This window comes from Musca domestica, unplaced genomic scaffold (genome assembly GCF_030504385.1).
Source record: "Musca domestica strain aabys unplaced genomic scaffold, Musca_domestica.polishedcontigs.V.1.1 10, whole genome shotgun sequence".
Taxonomy (NCBI): domain Eukaryota; kingdom Metazoa; phylum Arthropoda; class Insecta; order Diptera; family Muscidae; genus Musca; species Musca domestica.
The window spans coordinates 1,397,728-1,418,532 of NW_026712115.1; the positions used below are offsets into that span (position 1 = coordinate 1,397,728).

At 34.5% G+C, this 20,805-nt stretch overlaps 4 protein-coding genes across 4 annotated transcripts; all 4 read right to left on the reverse strand.

The window, feature by feature from the left end:
• Positions 1 to 4,926: 4,926 nt before the first annotated feature.
• LOC105261970 (uncharacterized) lies at positions 4,927 to 7,996 on the reverse strand. Its single transcript, XM_011295182.3, has 4 exons — positions 7,705 to 7,996; positions 7,541 to 7,641; positions 5,578 to 5,734; positions 4,927 to 5,067 (listed from the first exon to the last, which is right to left on the reverse strand). Exons 1-4 carry the CDS (start codon positions 7,841 to 7,843, stop codon positions 4,943 to 4,945), a joined length of 522 nt encoding a protein of 173 aa, XP_011293484.1. The 5' UTR covers positions 7,844 to 7,996; the 3' UTR covers positions 4,927 to 4,942.
• A 469-nt stretch (positions 7,997 to 8,465) lies between these two features.
• On the reverse strand, positions 8,466 to 9,183 carry LOC131804436 (acanthoscurrin-2-like). Its single transcript, XM_059127295.1, has 2 exons — positions 9,102 to 9,183; positions 8,466 to 8,983 (listed from the first exon to the last, which is right to left on the reverse strand). Exons 1-2 carry the CDS (start codon positions 9,181 to 9,183, stop codon positions 8,466 to 8,468), a joined length of 600 nt encoding a protein of 199 aa, XP_058983278.1.
• Positions 9,184 to 9,617: 434 nt separating this feature from the next.
• Positions 9,618 to 14,712, reverse strand: LOC131803381 (uncharacterized). Its single transcript, XM_059124619.1, has 4 exons — positions 14,586 to 14,712; positions 14,411 to 14,511; positions 14,071 to 14,227; positions 9,618 to 9,858 (listed from the first exon to the last, which is right to left on the reverse strand). The coding sequence occupies exons 1-4, from the start codon at positions 14,710 to 14,712 to the stop codon at positions 9,728 to 9,730; spliced, it is 516 nt and encodes a 171-aa protein (XP_058980602.1). The 3' UTR covers positions 9,618 to 9,727.
• Positions 14,713 to 14,884: 172 nt separating this feature from the next.
• Positions 14,885 to 20,069, reverse strand: LOC101889506 (uncharacterized). The gene is made up of 4 exons (XM_059124625.1): positions 19,868 to 20,069; positions 19,693 to 19,793; positions 19,352 to 19,508; positions 14,885 to 15,125 (listed from the first exon to the last, which is right to left on the reverse strand). The coding sequence occupies exons 1-4, from the start codon at positions 19,992 to 19,994 to the stop codon at positions 14,995 to 14,997; spliced, it is 516 nt and encodes a 171-aa protein (XP_058980608.1). The 5' UTR covers positions 19,995 to 20,069; the 3' UTR covers positions 14,885 to 14,994.
• Between the last annotated feature and the right edge of the window lie 736 nt (positions 20,070 to 20,805).

Here is a 20,805-nt window from a genome sequence, read left to right on the forward strand (position 1 = left end):
TCCTAAGTTTGTGCATTATATTTTCCAACAAATTTATAAATCCTCAGCCTCATGTCTATGTAAAAAACTTGTGGCTTAAAATGGACCAAATTAGTATTTTTGAAATCCATATAGTAATGTTTGCGGTCTATGTGGTGCGCTTCTGGTATATCTTCTGGTTCAAATAGTTCTGCATAGCATTCTTACAAAAAAGGAATCAATATCTGTTTTTTACTTCAATGGAATTATTGTTATATTTCTTTCCTTATACCTACATGCCAGACAGTAATTATTTTTCTTTTGCCGGAAATATCTAACCTAGGCACAGTGGGGAATCGGGATACATTTTCCAAACGTATGAAGATAGAGTATATGTTTATCGAATAAAAGACTTTTATTACACATACATGTTTGAAATTTCGAAAACGTGTCCAAAAAATTTAGAACCTTTATTTCTTGTAGAAATTATTTGAAAACGCAGAGATTCCAAAATATCAGCTTTAGGATCGATAATGTGTTCAAAACGCTTAAAACCCGCAACGGGTCACAATGTCACATTTTTAGTTTTAGCCATATCTGTTGATTACATTGTGCAACAAAACAAATAAAAAAGGATTAGTTGGTTTTGCCAAAAGATTTATACCCTCATGCAATGATTATCATTATTCAAACTGTTGACCCTTTTATGGGGGAGGTTCTTAAGCAGTAGGCCAATATTGCCCATTTCGTGTCTGCGTGAGGTTGCAGATATAATGGACCAAGGCTGATTGACTGATAAAAATATTGTAATGTGCCTCTTTTAAAGAAAATTTTACATTTATTTCCAATGTTATGACTGCAGCTGTTAATCAAAATGTTAACCTTTTGTGGGTGAGGTACCATATCAGATCTCTGGTTTAGAGAAATATTTCAATATACCAAGTTTGGAAAGAATCACTGCCTTTTTTTCGCAAGTTATGAGAGATATTATTATTCAAAATTTTGACCCGTTGTGGGGGAGGTACCAGAAGGGATGGTTGGATATACAGGATGAGATAAAAAAAACTGCAAAACTTTATTTTTTATACCCTACAACACTATGTGTTGGGGGTATTATAAGTTTGATTGGGCCAAAAATAATGTAACATCTCGAAACATTGGTTTCCCACATAGGAAAGTATATATAGGTCTTCCTAGCTCGCCGAGCTGAGTCGATCTAGCTATGTATGTCCGTCTGTCCATGTTAATTTGTAATCAAGCTACAGATCGCAATTATGAACCGATCCTCACGAAATTGAACATGGAGGTGGGGTTAGGGTCAGAATAGAACCCTATTTTGGTGAAGATCGCACGATATTAAGGGGTTGAAATGGACCAAACCATGGAGTTAGAGTTTGGGACTGGGCAGAAACCTACCAATTTGAGCGGCCATCGGACAATAATTAGCGGGTAAAATAGACCCCAACTTTTATGTTAGAAAATAGAAAAATTTCCACTAAACCGCGAATATTTTTAATCCCAGCCAAATCACAAATACATAAAAAGATCACTTCTGACCATCACAGTGATGCTAAAAGCCAAGAAATTGGATATATAGCAAAATAGGTACAATACGTATGTAAAAGAATTGATCTTATTTATTCTATTTATAAATCAAGAACCGCTGGGCCGATTTTAACAATTCACATCAATTCGGAATGGTCTCCTGCCAGAAAAGGATAAAATCTAAGAAAATCGCGGGATAATATACCAATAAAAAAGTGAATATCTTTTGTTTCATTTTTTTCCATTTTTGTCATATTGTTTTATCGCATGCGATTTTTTCAATTTGACTTACAATTTTGAATTTTAAAATTTCTAAATTTTTACACCCCCCAACACTACGTTTTGAGGGTATTATATGTATGTCGCAATTATCGTCCGATCCTCACGGAATTTTGCATGGGTGTGGGTCGGAATTGAAGCCTATTGTTCTTAGCATTTAGAGGTTTAAATGGCTAAAAAATTTAAATTTTTCTAATTTTGTAGTCGTTATATAGGCCACAATTGAAAACTAATCGACACGGAATTTCGCGTCGGAAGAGAGTTGATGACAGAGCAGAAATCTAGCATTTTGGATGACCATTGGATTATATTTAGCTGGACCACAACTTTCGTGTGCAATTGATTTGAATACTTCACAATACTACGGAGCGCGTAAATATTGGCCAAATTCTCCAGGTCAAAAACCATTATTTCAAAAACGAAACCTTCCAAAATGGATTTGCATATAAAGGCACTTCGAACATATTGTAGTGTTGTTAGGTCACATGGTCGGTCCCGCACGACTATAGCCTTTGCTTACTTGTTTTTAAATTTTATTGAATGAAAGCAAAAATGTCGGAAATAACATCATATTTTAGATGCTTTCATCTTTACACTAGATCTTGTGTTGGTAAAAATATAGGAGAGAATCAGATGCTTATTTCGCATTTTATAATTATTCAAGATGTTAATGGTCTGTGAGGAGGTACATGATTGATTAAACAAATATTGGCCATTTTGGAACCTGGCATAGCACTAACACAAATATTGGGATTTGCATTTTTTTTCTTGTTCTATACGTAAAATTATTTTCTGTAAAAATGTTGACCTTTTGAGGGGGAGGATCAGATATTGTATTGGACTGATATTGTCCATCTACGATCGAGTTCACTTAGCTTTAAAATAATATTACAATTTACCAAGTTTAGATCAAATCTGATACTCCCTTATCGTGCCAGCTGGCGGACACATTATCTTAGGAGGTTATGAAACTAGAGTTAAATAGAAGAGAGTGCAAGTCCACACCCAAATTTTTTGAAAATTTTGGATGAAGATTTCTTGAAATCTTTACATTTTAGGTGTATAGAGTCTTTGACAATATTACTGAATGGAATCGTAGTAGTACAAAATATACAATAAAATTATTTGTCATAAAACTCTAGATGTCAAGGGTCTGAATCTTATTTTAACGCCAGGAATTCATATATATTAAAAACACAATTTAGGGTTGTCATTGCAAGTCTCTGAACAAATGAAGTTTGTATACGTAATACATACCATTAAAAAAAATTGAGTGAATTTTTGTTAACAAACAATGTTTGTTTCCCAAAAAAATTAATCACTTTTTCTCATTTTATTGCTGAATTTCTCATAGTTTGACCAACAATAGTCAGTTTTAGTTATGGAAAATGTTAAGTGGCCCTGTTTTTGAATATTAGGATCTTAGGTTAAATGTTGCTAACGTTCTTATATAGTTTTGACCATATACAAAGAAACCCCTATATATATTTCACAATATTAAGGATAGATCTTTGGGCCATATCGCTCCACTTTTTGGAACACTCCCCTTTGTAAGGATAACTCTATTCGCCTAAAACCAAATATTATGTTACTATCATGCGTCAACTCGAAAAAAGTCCGAGTTTTTTTTTGGCAACATTGATATATTAAAATTTGATGGAGAATATTTTTTTATCTTCAACGTCATCCTTCTAAAATGATGCCTTATTGGACCAAAAAAAATGTGTGTTTTAATACATACAGGGTCAGATAAAAAACCTGCAACAAAGTCAAACGCCATAAATTTTACATTTTTTTAATTTTATTGAATAAAAGCAAAAAATGTCGGAAATAGCATCAAATTTTAGAATAAGTTTAGATTTGTTCGAATTGGTCACCTTTGGCACGAATTATGGCCGTCAAATCGTCACACGCTGCCCGAATGTTGCTCTTTGGCAAGTAAACACGATCATTTTGTTTGTTTACAATCTGGACAACGAATGTTTTCTCATCGGAGAAAACTAAATTCGGCAGTTCACCACTTTCAGCCAAGCGAAGCAACTCTTTAGCTCTTTTGAGTCTATTTTCTTTCGGTTGCGGTGTAAGTTCTTGCACTTTTTGGAATTTCAATGGCTTTACCCCGAGCTTATTTTTCAATATTTGCCGAATGGAATATTGCGATATTCCACTGCGACGCGGGCTTCGATCAAGTGGCTTCTTTAATTTTCGAACCATTTCTGCTGATGTTGCTGTTTTCTTCCGTCCACTTTCTTGACGTCCGAGTACGCTATCAGTATCACGGTAACGAGCGATGGTACGAAACACAAAAGATTTATTCACATTTAAATGCTGGAGTGCTCTAACGACAGCCACTTATGGCTTTCCAGCCAAATATAAAGAAATCACGCTATCACGCTTGAACTCCATCACGAATAACTTTCTTTCTGGAAAATTCTTACCAAAATGCTTTTATACGCTTGTAGACAATATTGTGAGATGCCACTGGAATGATTTTAACAGCTGAAGTTGGTTGCAGAATTTTCACACACCCTGAAGTTGAATTCCTGGCGTCGAAGCAATATTTACACTTTTGTGATCTTCTAGGACTTATAGTAGAATTATATGACAAACAATTTTAAAAAATATTTTGACTTACTATGACCCCACTTAAGGATTAAAATTTTCAGCAAAACTGTTCCTCATATTTTTATATCCAATATTGCCCAGGTCCACACAGTGAATGGATTCCGAGGAATTTTCCAAAAGTGTGGAAGAGGGGGAACTTCACGCTCTGTTTTGGTTACTTTCAATTTAAGTTTCAACACGCCGACACACGTGTCTTTTTTAGCTCTACATGCATAATCAGCTGGATTTTCCCTGTAGTTATTGAAAAAATTGAATTTTTGATATATCACAAACCTGTTTACAAAGTGTTTTCATGATTATTATTAAAGTTTCAGTCACATTTTCTAGAGAAGTTGGGCAAAGTTAGAATTTTAGAATTCTTATTAAAAGCTGTACAAAGAACTTTTATGTACTTTGAAATTTTTCAATCATATGTACTTATCGATATAAATGTCATACTGTTTTCTTGTTAGATATGCGACATGTTGCCAAGGAAAATCATATTACAAAGTCAGCAACTTATCGCTAAACTCATGTGACTCATCAAATTTAAGCTTTATTGGTTTAATTGTTCTACTGGTTTCTCCGGATGCCGAATGGTCCGATTAAATGGATAAATTGCTCGTTGACACATTCGTTGATATATCTGAAATAATGGTGTGGAAAATAAGACGAAAATACCTGGAAATAAATATAATATTATTATTTTGTAAAACTGTGTTGACATGCTTGTTCGGATACCGTACTATTTTGTTGTTGCAAAATAGTCTGGTTTAATCCCATTATTGTTGTTTTTTATAAAAACAACGTTGGTTTATTAGTGGGCAAAGATGGTTATGTTTACCGGGGGGTAAGGCAGGGAATACCTATGTTTTGGAAAGACCCACCAATTCTGATCAGTTTCCTTGCTTTTTGTCTGGGGTTATTCTCCCCAGGAGCTATTTTAAATTAACTCCTATGATAGAAAACTTTTTCTACCCAAGTTGCGAAATCATAAGCTCAATACAAGAAGAACCATAGAATTAAGTTAATCTAAAATTCTTGTGGCTTCCGAAACCTGGGTATTTCCTGCCATACCCCTTGCTAAACATTACCAATTTTCTCTACAAAAAAACTTTCTTTTTATAAAAACAACATTAATGAAATTAAGCCTGATTATTTTGTATTATTCGAAATTTGATTCAGTTTTACCTATGGCCAAAAAATAACTAAAGCCCATAATGATGACATTGAGGTACTCCAAACTCCCCACAAGTGCTGCACAGTAGAAACAAAGGAATGAAACGCTTGCAAAGCCGATGCAAATAGTTGTCATATAGAGGAGGGGTTTCATTAAGCCAGGGTGTTTCTAATAAAAATGGAAATGAGTAAATAAAAATTGTAGTTAGTAAATATTGACATGTATTTTCGAAAAATAACATCAATGCTTCATGATATGGCTAAATATTCTTTCAATATTAAATATTGCCCAACATTCGAAATGGGAGCACAGCTAGCATAACTTAAATGGTGATTTTTAATTGATTCTTTTAAGTCGCAATATACGGTTTTTTGTACGGTCCATATAATTCAATGTTTTAAGATTATAGAACAGTGTTGGCTTCTTTGTTCGGACAGTATAGTATTTTGTTGTTGCGAAATGGTCAGGCTTAATCCTTATTAAGATTATTTGATGCAAATGTCAACCGCTGCTGCGCCTTAAATTGTCCATCCGCTAAGCCCAATTTTGGCATAACCTTTGGCTGGTATCTCAAGAATAAATGATTCAATGGTGGTTTTTAATACCTCAATTGAAGCGGGCTCGTCAGTATAGATATGAGCTTTGATATATCCCCACAAAAGCAGCCAAAAGTCGAATAATCGCACTGTCTAAACCACCAATTAATCGGCCATAATTTCCTTTCAATAAGTCCATTGAACGTCTTGTTGAAATCACATGCCATGCATGTCAAGCTTCGCATTTCGGTTAATTTCAGTAAAAGAAGTAAAAAAGTTGTATACCCTCCATAATTTGGAACGGATTTGGCAATTTTCAAAAAAATAAAATCCATTAAAAATTCTGTTAAAATATTAAAAATACCGAATATAGCCGTTATAATAGAGTCTATACGACGACGTGGACCTGCATAGGCAATTTTTGTCATAAGCCATTACAATATTCAAATGCGAAACTTAAAAAAAACGGTGAATAATGTAGCTAAAATCATCAAAATACCGAATATATGAAGGTACCATTGTATGAGGGCTATACGAAGGCGTGGTCCTGCACAGACAATTTTCTGCCATAGACTGTAGCATGCGATACGAACTTCAAATACCAAATTTGAAACAATTCCGGTTAATAAAGTCCCTAAAATCATCAAAATAACGAATATCGGGAGGTACCGCTATTTGTGGGCTATACGAAGGCGTGGACCTGCACGAGCAATTTTCTGCCATAGACTGTAGTATCCAATACGAACTTCAAATACCAAATTTGAAACAATTCCGATAAATATTGTCGCAAAAATCATCAAAATACCGAATATAGGGAGGTACCATTATATGGGGGCTATACGAAGGCGTGGACTTGCACGAACAATTTTCTGTCATAGACTGTAGTATCCATTAAGAACTTCAAATACCAAATTTGAAATAATTCCGGTGAATAATGTCGCTAAAATAATCAAAATATCGAATATCGGGAAGTACCGTTATGTGGGGGTTGTACAATATTTCGCTACCGAAGCTAGAACCCATTATGACAAATACCAATTTTTAGACAAATTCGTTGAAAAATTTGGCAAAATCATCAAATCAACGAATATTGGGAGGTACCGCTATATGGGGGCTATAACGAAGTGTTGACCGATATATCTCATTTTCAATACCAACCATATCTGACACAATTTGTTCTGCCAACTTTTGAAGCTCTACGTCAAATAATGTGGGCTGTTTCATGATTTCAGCAGACAGAGAGATTGACAGACGGACTTTGTTAAGTTGGCTTGGAATTTTATGCTGATCATCAATATATATACTTTATGGGGTCTACGACGAATATTTAGGGATGTTACAAATGAAATGACAAAGTTATATACCCTCCTTTTCTAGGTGGAGGATGGTAGTGACAAAAAGTAGTATTGTAATATTCAAAACAAAATTATTAACTTACCTGCCGCATACCTTTGAGGTATAACACCGATGAACATAGTCCAATACCGAATACCAATAGAAGGATAATTTCGGAATGAACAGCGTATTTTCCACTGAAATCTAAAATATTGCCAAACAATTTGATTGTTATGAGTAGTTGGTCTTTAACTCATTAACTCTCACCACTGCTGTGAGCTGACTTCTTATATTCTTCATTCAAGAATATCACGTCATACATCAATAGCACCAAATAGACCAAGGCATTGATGCTGGCGACAAGAATGCTCAGATTTTCCAAATTAAACAATGAACAATATTCCATATTCTTTTGAGTGAGCTGGATTTTGTAAACAACCTCCGCCAAGTAATTTCATTTGCCAACTGATTTACTAACTTTAATATGGCTAGAAATGGCTGGACAACGAAAAATGCTAAAATTTGTGTTGAAATATGAAATGGCAGGGAGATATTCTGCTTTTTTTGCCGGCCGCACCTGTAACTTAACACACTCATATTAAAGGTGTGTAAAAACATTTCGTATTCAAATTATTTTATTATACATTTTTAATATTTGGACTAAGTCTTAATTAAAGTTTAATTATTTATGAAAATATGCAAAGAGCTAATAAATCAAAATTATTCTTTTAAATATAACAAATTTTTAATCATTGTGACTTAGTGATAAGGGTTTCCATAAAAAAACTAAACTGACATATTAATGAGGTTTTCCGAAATAAAACTTTAATGCTTTTTGTGTTGTTTTTGTAAAGTAATATTTTTGCTAGTTCGCTTAACCAAATCCAATCTTGCTTTATCGAAAGCTTTTGTTGCTCACCTCTGATTTGCATTTGCTAATTAGAAAAAAAATTAACTAAGCACACGTTGCAATTAATTAATTTAAAACAACAATAACATTTATTAAATAAATAATTAAAAAGTAATGATTATCTCCAATAGCCTCCCCATCCTCCTCCATTGCCACCCCAGCCACCATAGTTACCGCCATATGAACCAGAATATGATCCTGCATAGACTCCAGAATAGCTGCCACCATAGCCTCCATGGCCACCGCCATAGCCTCCATGACCACCGCCATAACCACCATAGCCTCCATGTCCTCCTCCATAGCCACCATAGCCTCCGTAACCACCACCGCCATAACCCCCATAACCGCCGCCACCGAAGCCTCCACCACCAATACCACGACTCAGTGAGCCAATAGCGGCTCCTGCTACTCCGGCGCCCACAGCTGCAGCTCCAACACCCAAAGCAGCACCACCTGCCAAAGCTGCACCTCCAACTAGAGCAGCCCCTCCAGCTAGGGCACCCAACGCTGCCAGTTTCAAGATCGCCCTAGGAGGTCGTACTCCAGTAAAATCTCCATGTTCCACCACGGCCATGGAATATGTATTTGGATCAATTTCATCATCTAAAGTTGCAGCAGTCTCCTGATGGGCCCAAGCTATGTGGGCAAATAAAAATATCACCAAAAATGTTTTTTTCAACATTTCAAAATTTCAGAAACGTGTGTTCCCCGAATGTTATTCCCAAACTAAGTAGTCGTCAAGACACTTGCTCACTCTTATTTATGCAATTCTTTGTTGCTACCTCAAGAGACTTGAATTTGGACCAACTTTTGCCAAAACAGGAACTGGATTTCATTTCAACTATGCCTAGTCAGCATTGCACATCAATCCGAGGCTGTGATTTGTGGATGATTGAGAACAAGAAATGGAAATTCCAATACCCACCCAACAATGGAATTATATTAACAGCGGAATCACACGAGTTCTCGTGCAATGGCCATAAGCCGTTTGGTAATCCAAAGAACGCGTGTCCGATAGACATCAATGAAGTAGAACGAGATTTTTTTTCGAATATGTAAATTTCCTGTTAAATGTGCGTTCATAAAAATGCAGATTTGTACACACCAAAAAGTTAGGTAATAGAAAAATTGAATTCAATACATTTTTGATGAGACAGTGAGCATTTTGATGAGCAACTTTCTTCTGTTTCCAACATAAAAATTACCCTTGTTTTCGAAAAATTGGCCACATAAAATTCATTTTTTTCATAAAAACATTGTTATTGCTTTATTGATTATATATCTGAAATAATTTAAATATATTATTATAATTGATGAATGGTTTTTAAACAGTAATGTTCGGTATTTTCCAATATAGCTATAGCTTGTTGTCACCTCCCATTAATATAGTGTTGTTATAGTTGGCTTGATTTCTGCAACAGTGGCTTCATCCAACTTCTCGATTATTTCGATTGATTTCGACATTTGCCGGTAAACCAAAAATATTGGCAATAGAAATAAGATGAGAAGGCCTAGAATATGTAAAAGAAATTAAAACAATAATTTAGAGTTATTATAATAAATTAATTTAAAATTTTCTGGATTTTATTATTTCAGAAGAGTCCATAATATCTGATATTTTTCGTAGGGATTTAAAGGGCTGGAAATTTTTATCATTCTGGTGACGCAACATTGTATTCATTTTTTTCCACGGATTTGTATAAAAATTGGTATTTGTAGATCATAATGGGCTCTAGCTCCGGTGGCGGAACATTGTATGTATAGATCCATATTATCGTATAGCCCCATATAACGGTACCTCCCGATATAGGGTATTTTCATGATTTTTGCCACATTTTTCCACGGATTTATCGAAAAATTGGTATTTGTAGATCATAATGGGTTCTAGCTCCGGTGAAGGAACATTGCATGTATATTTCCACGTTTTCTAGGTCCCATATAACGGTACATCCCGATATTCGGTATTTTGATGATTTTTGTCCATTATCCACGGATTCGCATAAAATTTGATATTTGAATTTCTTATTGGGTTTTTGCTATAGTGGCGGAACATTGCATGTATAGGTCCAAGTTTTCGTATATCCCACATATAACGGCACCTCCCAATATTCGGTATTTTGATTATTTTAGCCACATTTTTCTACGTCAAATAAAAAATCCAAAAATAGCACTTAAATGAAAACCGATAAATAGGAGCTATACGAAGAAGTGAATGTTCATACACAGTTTTTCGTCATAGTAGTACTCATTACGAGCTTCAAACTTTTAATACGAAATTTGAAACAATTCCGGTCAAAAATGTCGCTAAAATCATCAAAATACCGAATAAAGGGCTAAATGATAACGTCGACCTACATAGACAATTATCGGTCATTGATTGTTGTACTCATTACAAGCTTCAAATACGAAATTTGAAAAAAATCCGGTCAAAAATGCCGCTAAAAACATCAAAATACCGTTATGTGGGAGGTACACGATATCGTGGACCTATGTAGACAATTCTCTTCCAAGGGGGAAAAAGTTCTCAGAATGTGCGAATTTTGAGACCATTCCATTGAAAAATGTAGCTGAAATCTTCAAAATATCGAATATCGGGAGGTATCGTTATGTGGGGTATATACGATATTGTGGAGAATTGTGTAGAATTTCAGACAATTCCATTGAAAAATGTGGCTAAAATCATCAAAATACCGAATATGGGGGGGGGGATACCGTTATATGAGTGCTATACGATATATTGGACCGATATAGCCCAACTTCGAACATGACCTGCCTGCACACAAAAGACTGACAGGTGCAAAATGTAAGCTTCCTAATTCTTCTAAAAATTATTATTTCGATGAGGTACAAGTGGAATGACGAACTTAATATACCCTCCCTACTACATATATTATGGAGGGTATAACAAGTAAGTTAAGTTTCGCTGAATTTTGAGGTAAAAAAACTATTACAAATAAAATTGAATATTGGGTCCACTTCAATTTTTGCTAGTGAAATTGGTTAGTCAAAGTCTTAAAAATGCCGTAAGGTCGATGGTACCTGTTGGTCAAAGTGTCAGATAACAAATTAAAAAATAACTTTTAAAAATGTTGCTAAACTTACAAAACTACCAAATGTTCGAAGTTGAATGAACTGTCACAGAATTTAGAACGCATTACGAAACCTAAGTACCGAATTTTAAACAATTCCGTTAGAAAATGTGATTAAAATCGTTAAAATACCGATCTATATCGTTAAAATACCGAGTATAAGAAGGTACGAAAACGTGGACCGACATGGCCATTTACGAATTTAGTCTCCCTACAAAATACAAATGTGTGGGAAATTTTAGTCTTCTATCTCAATTCTTTCGAAAAATAGCGTCGATTTAGAATTTTACCCTGAACATTTGGAAAGTAACTGTTATAAAAATTCGTTTATAAATGACGAAATTCTTGTGTTCGAGGTTTATGCGTCGCTTCTGAAATTAAAAACGTACCATCCAAATTTCAGAACTTACATAAACATGTGCGTTAAATCATAAAAATGTCGAACATATAAAAGATATTAGCAACAGAAAGATTTTGACCTATATAGAAATACACAGGAAGAGATCACTATACGAAACAATTCTGTTAGAAAATTTGGCTAAAAATTTAAAAAAGACAACCGTGGATCTACACGGAATATTTACGTACGTAAATACGTAGTTTGGAGAAAATCAAATACTAAATAGGAAACACTTACATTTAAAAATAAAATCAAGTAAAAAATTAGTAAGTTCGACCGGGCCGAATTTTGAATACCCTCCACCATTTGGAACGAATTAGAAAATTTTCAAAAAAATAAAAACCATTGAAAATTCTGTTAAAATCTTAAAAATACCTAACATCGGAAGGTGCCGCTTTATGGGGGGGGGGTATACGATAATGTGGACCTATGTAGACAAACCTATGTCTGGGGGTAAAGTACTCTCAAGAAACTCCTTGTGTGGATTTTCAGATAATTCTATTGGGAAATGTGGCTAAAATAATGAAAATCCCGAATATCGGGGGTACCGTTATATGGGGGATATACGATATTGTGGACCTATATCGACAAATCCCTTTCAGGGATTAAAGTGCTCACAAAGAACTCCTTTTGTGGATTTTCAGACAATACAATTGGAAAATATAGCTAAAATCATCAAAATACCGAATATCTGGAGTACCGTTATATGGGGGCTATACGATATCGTTAACCTATATAGAGAACTCTCTGTCAGGGGGTAAAGTGCTCACAAAGAACCCCTTGTGTGGAATTTCAGACAATTCAATGAAAAATGTGGCTGAAATTATCAAAATACCGAATATCGGAGGGTACCGTTATATGGGGGATATACGATATCGTGGATCTATATAGACAACTCTCCTTAAGGGAGTAAAGTACTCACATAGAACTCCTTGTGTAAAATTTCAGACAATTCCGTTAAAAAATGTGGCTAAAATAATCAAAATACCGAATATCGGTGGGTACCGTTATATGGGGAATACACGATATCGTGAACCTATATAGATAATTCTTTTCCAAGGGATAAAGTACCCACATTTTCAGACAATTCCGTTGAAAAATGTGGGTAAAATCATCAAAATACCGAATATTTAGGGTATCGTTATATGGGGGCTATACGATATCTTGGACCGATAATTTTAGCTTCCTATCTTAATTCGTTTAGACTGTAGCGTGACAGACGGACGGACAGGGCTAAATCGTCTTAGAATGTTACTCTAATCAAGAATATATATACTTTGTTGGGTCTAAAATGATTATTTCGATGAGTTACAAACGGAATGACGAACTTAATATACCCTCCATACTGTGTATGGTAGAGGGTATAAAAATACTAAATACTTGTCATATGGAGGCTATAGTGAACCAAAAACCACCAAGTTTAAGATAATTCTGTTAAAAAAGTTAGTTATGGACAATAGTGTCCCACATGAGGTAGAACCCATTAGAAAATACCGAATTTTAAACTATTCACTTAGAAAGTGTTGCTAAAATCGTGAAAATATCGAAAATGTTGGACGATATGGCTTGTCTTCGAACTTGACGTGACTGCAGACGTCTCTATTTATGGGAAATTTTCTGTCAAAGGAATTGCAAATACCACAATTCCGGTGAAACTATTAAAAAAATCTTCAAAATACCGAATATCTGGTGTTATATGATGTCAATACCAAAACTTATACCTATTTGTATAGTTCTCTGCAAGGGTGTTACTACATACTGGAAGCACATATTCCCAATTTACAACAAATTCAATTTTAAATTCCGATAGAAATACCCAAAACAAAAACTTAAATTTGTCCGTGCTGTTATATGGGGCTTATAGCAAAACGTGGGGCTTATACCAAAAGTCCTGCAAACGAAACACATCTGTCTACGATTTTATCAAACAACTTCATTTTATTAGGGAGCTAGATTGATGTCCACAGACTGGCAGACTGATGGATGGACATCGGTAAATCGAAATAGAATTTTATGCTGATTAGGAATACTTTGTGGGGTTCGAAAATGTATAACTCGAAGTGTTACAAACTTAACATGCCCACCATGCTATGATGGAAGGTATAAAAATATTAGTTGAAATACCATGTTAAATGACGCAAATTACACAAACCTTATTATTTTATTCGAACTTTGGTGGCATGAATGGACACGTTTTAAATATAAGCTGTTCTATTTAGTTATTTATTACATACCTAATCCCAAGCAGTAATAGAAGTTAAATAATATGGCATTGAAATATGCTGGCTCCTTCACCAAATCGGCCGTGTAAATGCAAATAATGGTTATGAAAGCAAACAATAGGCAAGCCGAGAGTAGATACACATAGGGTCTCATCAGAGCAATACGATTCTGAAAAAAAAATACAATTAAGGAAAATTGGGAATTTTCATTTTCCACCCAGGTGAACTTAGGATAAACAAAAATCGAATGCTTCATCTTCCTATGCAGGGTTGAAAGATGAAACATAATATATTCTAATAATATGTGAGAAGAAGCATTCGATTTTTGTGCTCATAAAAACAAAGCACTCACCTGGTATAGTCCCTTCAGGAAAACCAAGGATAAACAAAATGCCACAGCACTAAATATGTGTATAGCAAATATTGCCTGCAGCATAGATCTGTCGGTCATCTCTGGAGAAAAAAAAAACATACAGAATTAAATTAGGGTATCACATTTTTCAGGAAATTAGAAAAACATCACCAACCTCCTTTTTTGTTTTGCCAACGATTTAATAAAATTAATATGCCAGCCACCAAAAAAGCTACACCGCTCAGGGAGGCCACAAAATAACTCAAAACCCGGGCATTCCAAAAACGTAATTTGCGATTCATTGTTGACAAGGTTTTTAGGTAATAGAAAAATTGAATTCAATACATTTTTGATGAGACAGTGAGCATTTTGATGAGCAACTTTCTTCTGTTTCCAACATAAAAATTACCCTTGTTTTCGAAAAATTGGCCACATAAAATTCATTTTTTTCATAAAAACATTGTTATTGCTTTATTGATTATATATCTGAAATAATTTAAATATATTATTATAATTGATGAATGGTTTTTAAACAGTAATGTTCGGTATTTTCCAATATAGCTATAGCTTGTTGTCACCTCCCATTAATATAGTGTTGTTATAGTTGGCTTGATTTCTGCAACAGTGGCTTCATCCAACTTCTCGATTATTTCGATTGATTTCGACATTTGCCGGTAAACCAAAAATATTGGCAATAGAAATAAGATGAGAAGGCCTAGAATATGTAAAAGAAATTAAAACAATAATTTAGAGTTATTATAATAAATTAATTTAAAATTTTCTGGATTTTATTATTTCAGAAGAGTCCATAATATCTGATATTTTTCGTAGGGATTTAAAGGGCTGGAAATTTTTATCATTCTGGTGACGCAACATTGTATTCATTTTTTCCACGGATTTGTATAAAAATTGGTATTTGTAGATCATAATGGGCTCTAGCTCCGGTGGCGGAACATTGTATGTATAGATCCATATTATCGTATAGCCCCATATAACGGTACCTCCCGATATAGGGTATTTTCATGATTTTTGCCACATTTTTCCACGGATTTATCGAAAAATTGGTATTTGTAGATCATAATGGGTTCTAGCTCCGGTGAAGGAACATTGCATGTATATTTCCACGTTTTCTAGGTCCCATATAACGGTACATCCCGATATTCGGTATTTTGATGATTTTTGTCCATTATCCACGGATTCGCATAAAATTTGATATTTGAATTTCTTATTGGGTTTTTGCTATAGTGGCGGAACATTGCATGTATAGGTCCAAGTTTTCGTATATCCCACATATAACGGCACCTCCCAATATTCGGTATTTTGATTATTTTAGCCACATTTTTCTACGTCAAATAAAAAATCCAAAAATAGCACTTAAATGAAAACCGATAAATAGGAGCTATACGAAGAAGTGAATGTTCATACACAGTTTTTCGTCATAGTAGTACTCATTACGAGCTTCAAACTTTTAATACGAAATTTGAAACAATTCCGGTCAAAAATGTCGCTAAAATCATCAAAATACCGAATAAAGGGCTAAATGATAACGTCGACCTACATAGACAATTATCGGTCATTGATTGTTGTACTCATTACAAGCTTCAAATACGAAATTTGAAAAAAATCCGGTCAAAAATGCCGCTAAAAACATCAAAATACCGTTATGTGGGAGGTACACGATATCGTGGACCTATGTAGACAATTCTCTTCCAAGGGGGAAAAAGTTCTCAGAATGTGCGAATTTTGAGACCATTCCATTGAAAAATGTAGCTGAAATCTTCAAAATATCGAATATCGGGAGGTATCGTTATGTGGGGTATATACGATATTGTGGAGAATTGTGTAGAATTTCAGACAATTCCATTGAAAAATGTGGCTAAAATCATCAAAATACCGAATATGGGGGGGGGGGGGGGGGGGATACCGTTATATGAGTGCTATACGATATATTGGACCGATATAGCCCAACTTCGAACATGACCTGCCTGCACACAAAAGACTGACAGGTGCAAAATGTAAGCTTCCTAATTCTTCTAAAAATTATTATTTCGATGAGGTACAAGTGGAATGACGAACTTAATATACCCTCCCTACTACATATATTATGGAGGGTATAACAAGTAAGTTAAGTTTCGCTGAATTTTGAGGTAAAAAAACTATTACAAATAAAATTGAATATTGGGTCCACTTCAATTTTTGCTAGTGAAATTGGTTAGTCAAAGTCTTAAAAATGCCGTAAGGTCGATGGTACCTGTTGGTCAAAGTGTCAGATAACAAATTAAAAAATAACTTTTAAAAATGTTGCTAAACTTACAAAACTACCAAATGTTCGAAGTTGAATGAACTGTCACAGAATTTAGAACGCATTACGAAACCTAAGTACCGAATTTTAAACAATTCCGTTAGAAAATGTGATTAAAATCGTTAAAATACCGATCTATATCGTTAAAATACCGAGTATAAGAAGGTACGAAAACGTGGACCGACATGGCCATTTACGAATTTAGTCTCCCTACAAAATACAAATGTGTGGGAAATTTTAGTCTTCTATCTCAATTCTTTCGAAAAATAGCGTCGATTTAGAATTTTACCCTGAACATTTGGAAAGTAACTGTTATAAAAATTCGTTTATAAATGACGAAATTCTTGTGTTCGAGGTTTATGCGTCGCTTCTGAAATTAAAAACGTACCATCCAAATTTCAGAACTTACATAAACATGTGCGTTAAATCATAAAAATGTCGAACATATAAAAGATATTAGCAACAGAAAGATTTTGACCTATATAGAAATACACAGGAAGAGATCACTATACGAAACAATTCTGTTAGAAAATTTGGCTAAAAATTTAAAAAAGACAACCGTGGATCTACACGGAATATTTACGTACGTAAATACGTAGTTTGGAGAAAATCAAATACTAAATAGGAAACACTTACATTTAAAAATAAAATCAAGTAAAAAATTAGTAAGTTCGACCGGGCCGAATTTTGAATACCCTCCACCATTTGGAACGAATTAGAAAATTTTCAAAAAAATAAAATCCATTGAAAATTCTGTTAAAATCTTAAAAATACCTAACATCGGAAGGTGCCGCTTTATGGGGGGGGGGGGGGGGTATACGATAATGTGGACCTATGTAGACAAACCTATGTCTGGGGGTAAAGTACTCTCAAGAAACTCCTTGTGTGGATTTTCAGATAATTCTATTGGGAAATGTGGCTAAAATAATGAAAATCCCGAATATCGGGGGTACCGTTATATGGGGGATATACGATATTGTGGACCTATATCGACAAATCCCTTTCAGGGATTAAAGTGCTCACAAAGAACTCCTTTTGTGGATTTTCAGACAATACAATTGGAAAATATAGCTAAAATCATCAAAATACCGAATATCTGGAGTACCGTTATATGGGGGCTATACGATATCGTTAACCTATATAGAGAACTCTCTGTCAGGGGGTAAAGTGCTCACAAAGAACCCCTTGTGTGGAATTTCAGACAATTCAATGAAAAATGTGGCTGAAATTATCAAAATACCGAATATCGGAGGGTACCGTTATTTGGGGGATATACGATATCGTGGATCTATATAGACAACTCTCCTTAAGGGAGTAAAGTACTCACATAGAACTCCTTGTGTAAAATTTCAGACAATTCCGTTAAAAAATGTGGCTAAAATAATCAAAATACCGAATATCGGTGGGTACCGTTATATGGGGAATACACGATATCGTGAACCTATATAGATAATTCTTTTCCAAGGGATAAAGTACCCACATTTTCAGACAATTCCGTTGAAAAATGTGGGTAAAATCATCAAAATACCGAATATTTAGGGTATCGTTATATGGGGGCTATACGATATCTTGGACCGATAATTTTAGCTTCCTATCTTAATTCGTTTAGACTGTAGCGTGACAGACGGACGGACAGGGCTAAATCGTCTTAGAATGTTACTCTAATCAAGAATATATATACTTTGTTGGGTCTAAAATGATTATTTCGATGAGTTACAAACGGAATGACGAACTTAATATACCCTCCATACTGTGTATGGTAGAGGGTATAAAAATACTAAATACTTGTCATATGGAGGCTATAGTGAACCAAAAACCACCAAGTTTAAGATAATTCTGTTAAAAAAGTTAGTTATGGACAATAGTGTCCCACATGAGGTAGAACCCATTAGAAAATACCGAATTTTAAACTATTCACTTAGAAAGTGTTGCTAAAATCGTGAAAATATCGAAAATGTTGGACGATATGGCTTGTCTTCGAACTTGACGTGACTGCAGACGTCTCTATTTATGGGAAATTTTCTGTCAAAGGAATTGCAAATACCACAATTCCGGTGAAACTATTAAAAAAATCTTCAAAATACCGAATATCTGGTGTTATATGATGTCAATACCAAAACTTATACCTATTTGTATAGTTCTCTGCAAGGGTGTTACTACATACTGGAAGCACATATTCCCAATTTACAACAAATTCAATTTTAAATTCCGATAGAAATACCCAAAACAAAAACTTAAATTTGTCCGTGCTGTTATATGGGGCTTATAGCAAAACGTGGGGCTTATACCAAAAGTCCTGCAAACGAAACACATCTGTCTACGATTTTATCAAACAACTTCATTTTATTAGGGAGCTAGATTGATGTCCACAGACTGGCAGACTGATGGATGGACATCGGTAAATCGAAATAGAATTTTATGCTGATTAGGAATACTTTGTGGGGTTCGAAAATGTATAACTCGAAGTGTTACAAACTTAACATGCCCACCATGCTATGATGGAAGGTATAAAAATATTAGTTGAAATACCATGTTAAATGACGCAAATTACACAAACCTTATTATTTTATTCGAACTTTGGTGGCATGAATGGACACGTTTTAAATATAAGCTGTTCTATTTAGTTATTTATTACATACCTAATCCCAAGCAGTAATAGAAGTTAAATAATATGGCATTGAAATATGCTGGCTCCTTCACCAAATCGGCCGTGTAAATGCAAATAATGGTTATGAAAGCAAACAATAGGCAAGCCGAGAGTAGATACACATAGGGTCTCATCAGAGCAATACGATTCTGAAAAAAAAAATACAATTAAGGAAAATTGGGAATTTTCATTTTCCACCCAGGTGAACTTAGGATAAACAAAAATCGAATGCTTCATCTTCCTATGCAGGGTTGAAAGATGAAACATAATATATTCTAATAATATGTGAGAAGAAGCATTCGATTTTTGTGCTCATAAAAACAAAGCACTCACCTGGTATAGTCCCTTCAGGAAAACCAAGGATAAACAAAATGCCACAGCACTAAATATGTGTATAGCAAATATTGCCTGCAGCATAGATCTGTCGGTCATCTCTGGAGAAAAAAAAAACATACAGAATTAAATTAGGGTATCACATTTTTCAGGAAATTAGAAAAACATCACCAACCTCCTTTTTTGTTTTGCCAACGATTTAATAAAATTAATATGCCAGCCACCAAAAAAGCTACACCGCTCAGGGAGGCCACAAAATAACTCAAAACCCGGGCATTCCAAAAACGTAATTTGCGATTCATTGTTGACAAGGTTTTCCTTTTATTTTCCGCTCTAATTTTCCTTGATTCTCAACGCAATGACGACAACCGTTTTTAGCCAAATCCACAAACAGACTAAACTTTGATTTCTATTAAATTTAACCATGGCGCTATAAAATATCTTAATAACGATGATACAAAATGGAGGAGAAAAAAGTTTGGCGTATTGGAATTTTCATTTTGCGTATCTGAGGGCCCCTTGAATTAACAACTATAACAAGGAAACAAATCAAACACACACCGAGGCTCCTTAAAGCTTTGTGACCAGCCCTGCTCGCAGTGGGTGTGAGATGTTGATTATTTTTTATATGTTTTCTCTCTATGTCCTTTGTTCTTTACCACTCCTTTAACCAACATTAACTGCCAAAAATATTTGTCGTATTCGTTGTTTGCTTTTTTTTTGCAAAAGACAATGTTAAAGATAAATTTATTGAAATTAGATGCGCATTCTGATAATAACAACACACCCTCTTTCTCCTATAGGTTAAACCACGAAAGTTTGAAAACTATGCAAAAAATCCATGGCTTCGACAAAAAGAAATTGTAAACAATTTGCAATTCATAAATTAACTGAAATTACATCCACTTTACCATACATAATTAATGGTTATTAAACAAGTAAAAAAGCTGTAAGTTCGGCTTTTCGGCAATTTGCAACGAATTTAGCAATTCTCAAAAACAATAAAAACCGTTAAAAATTCTTTTAAAATCTTAAAAATACCGAATGTAGCTGTTATGTTAGTGCCTATACGGCGACATGGACCTGCAAAGGTAACTTTTTCATAAGCCATTA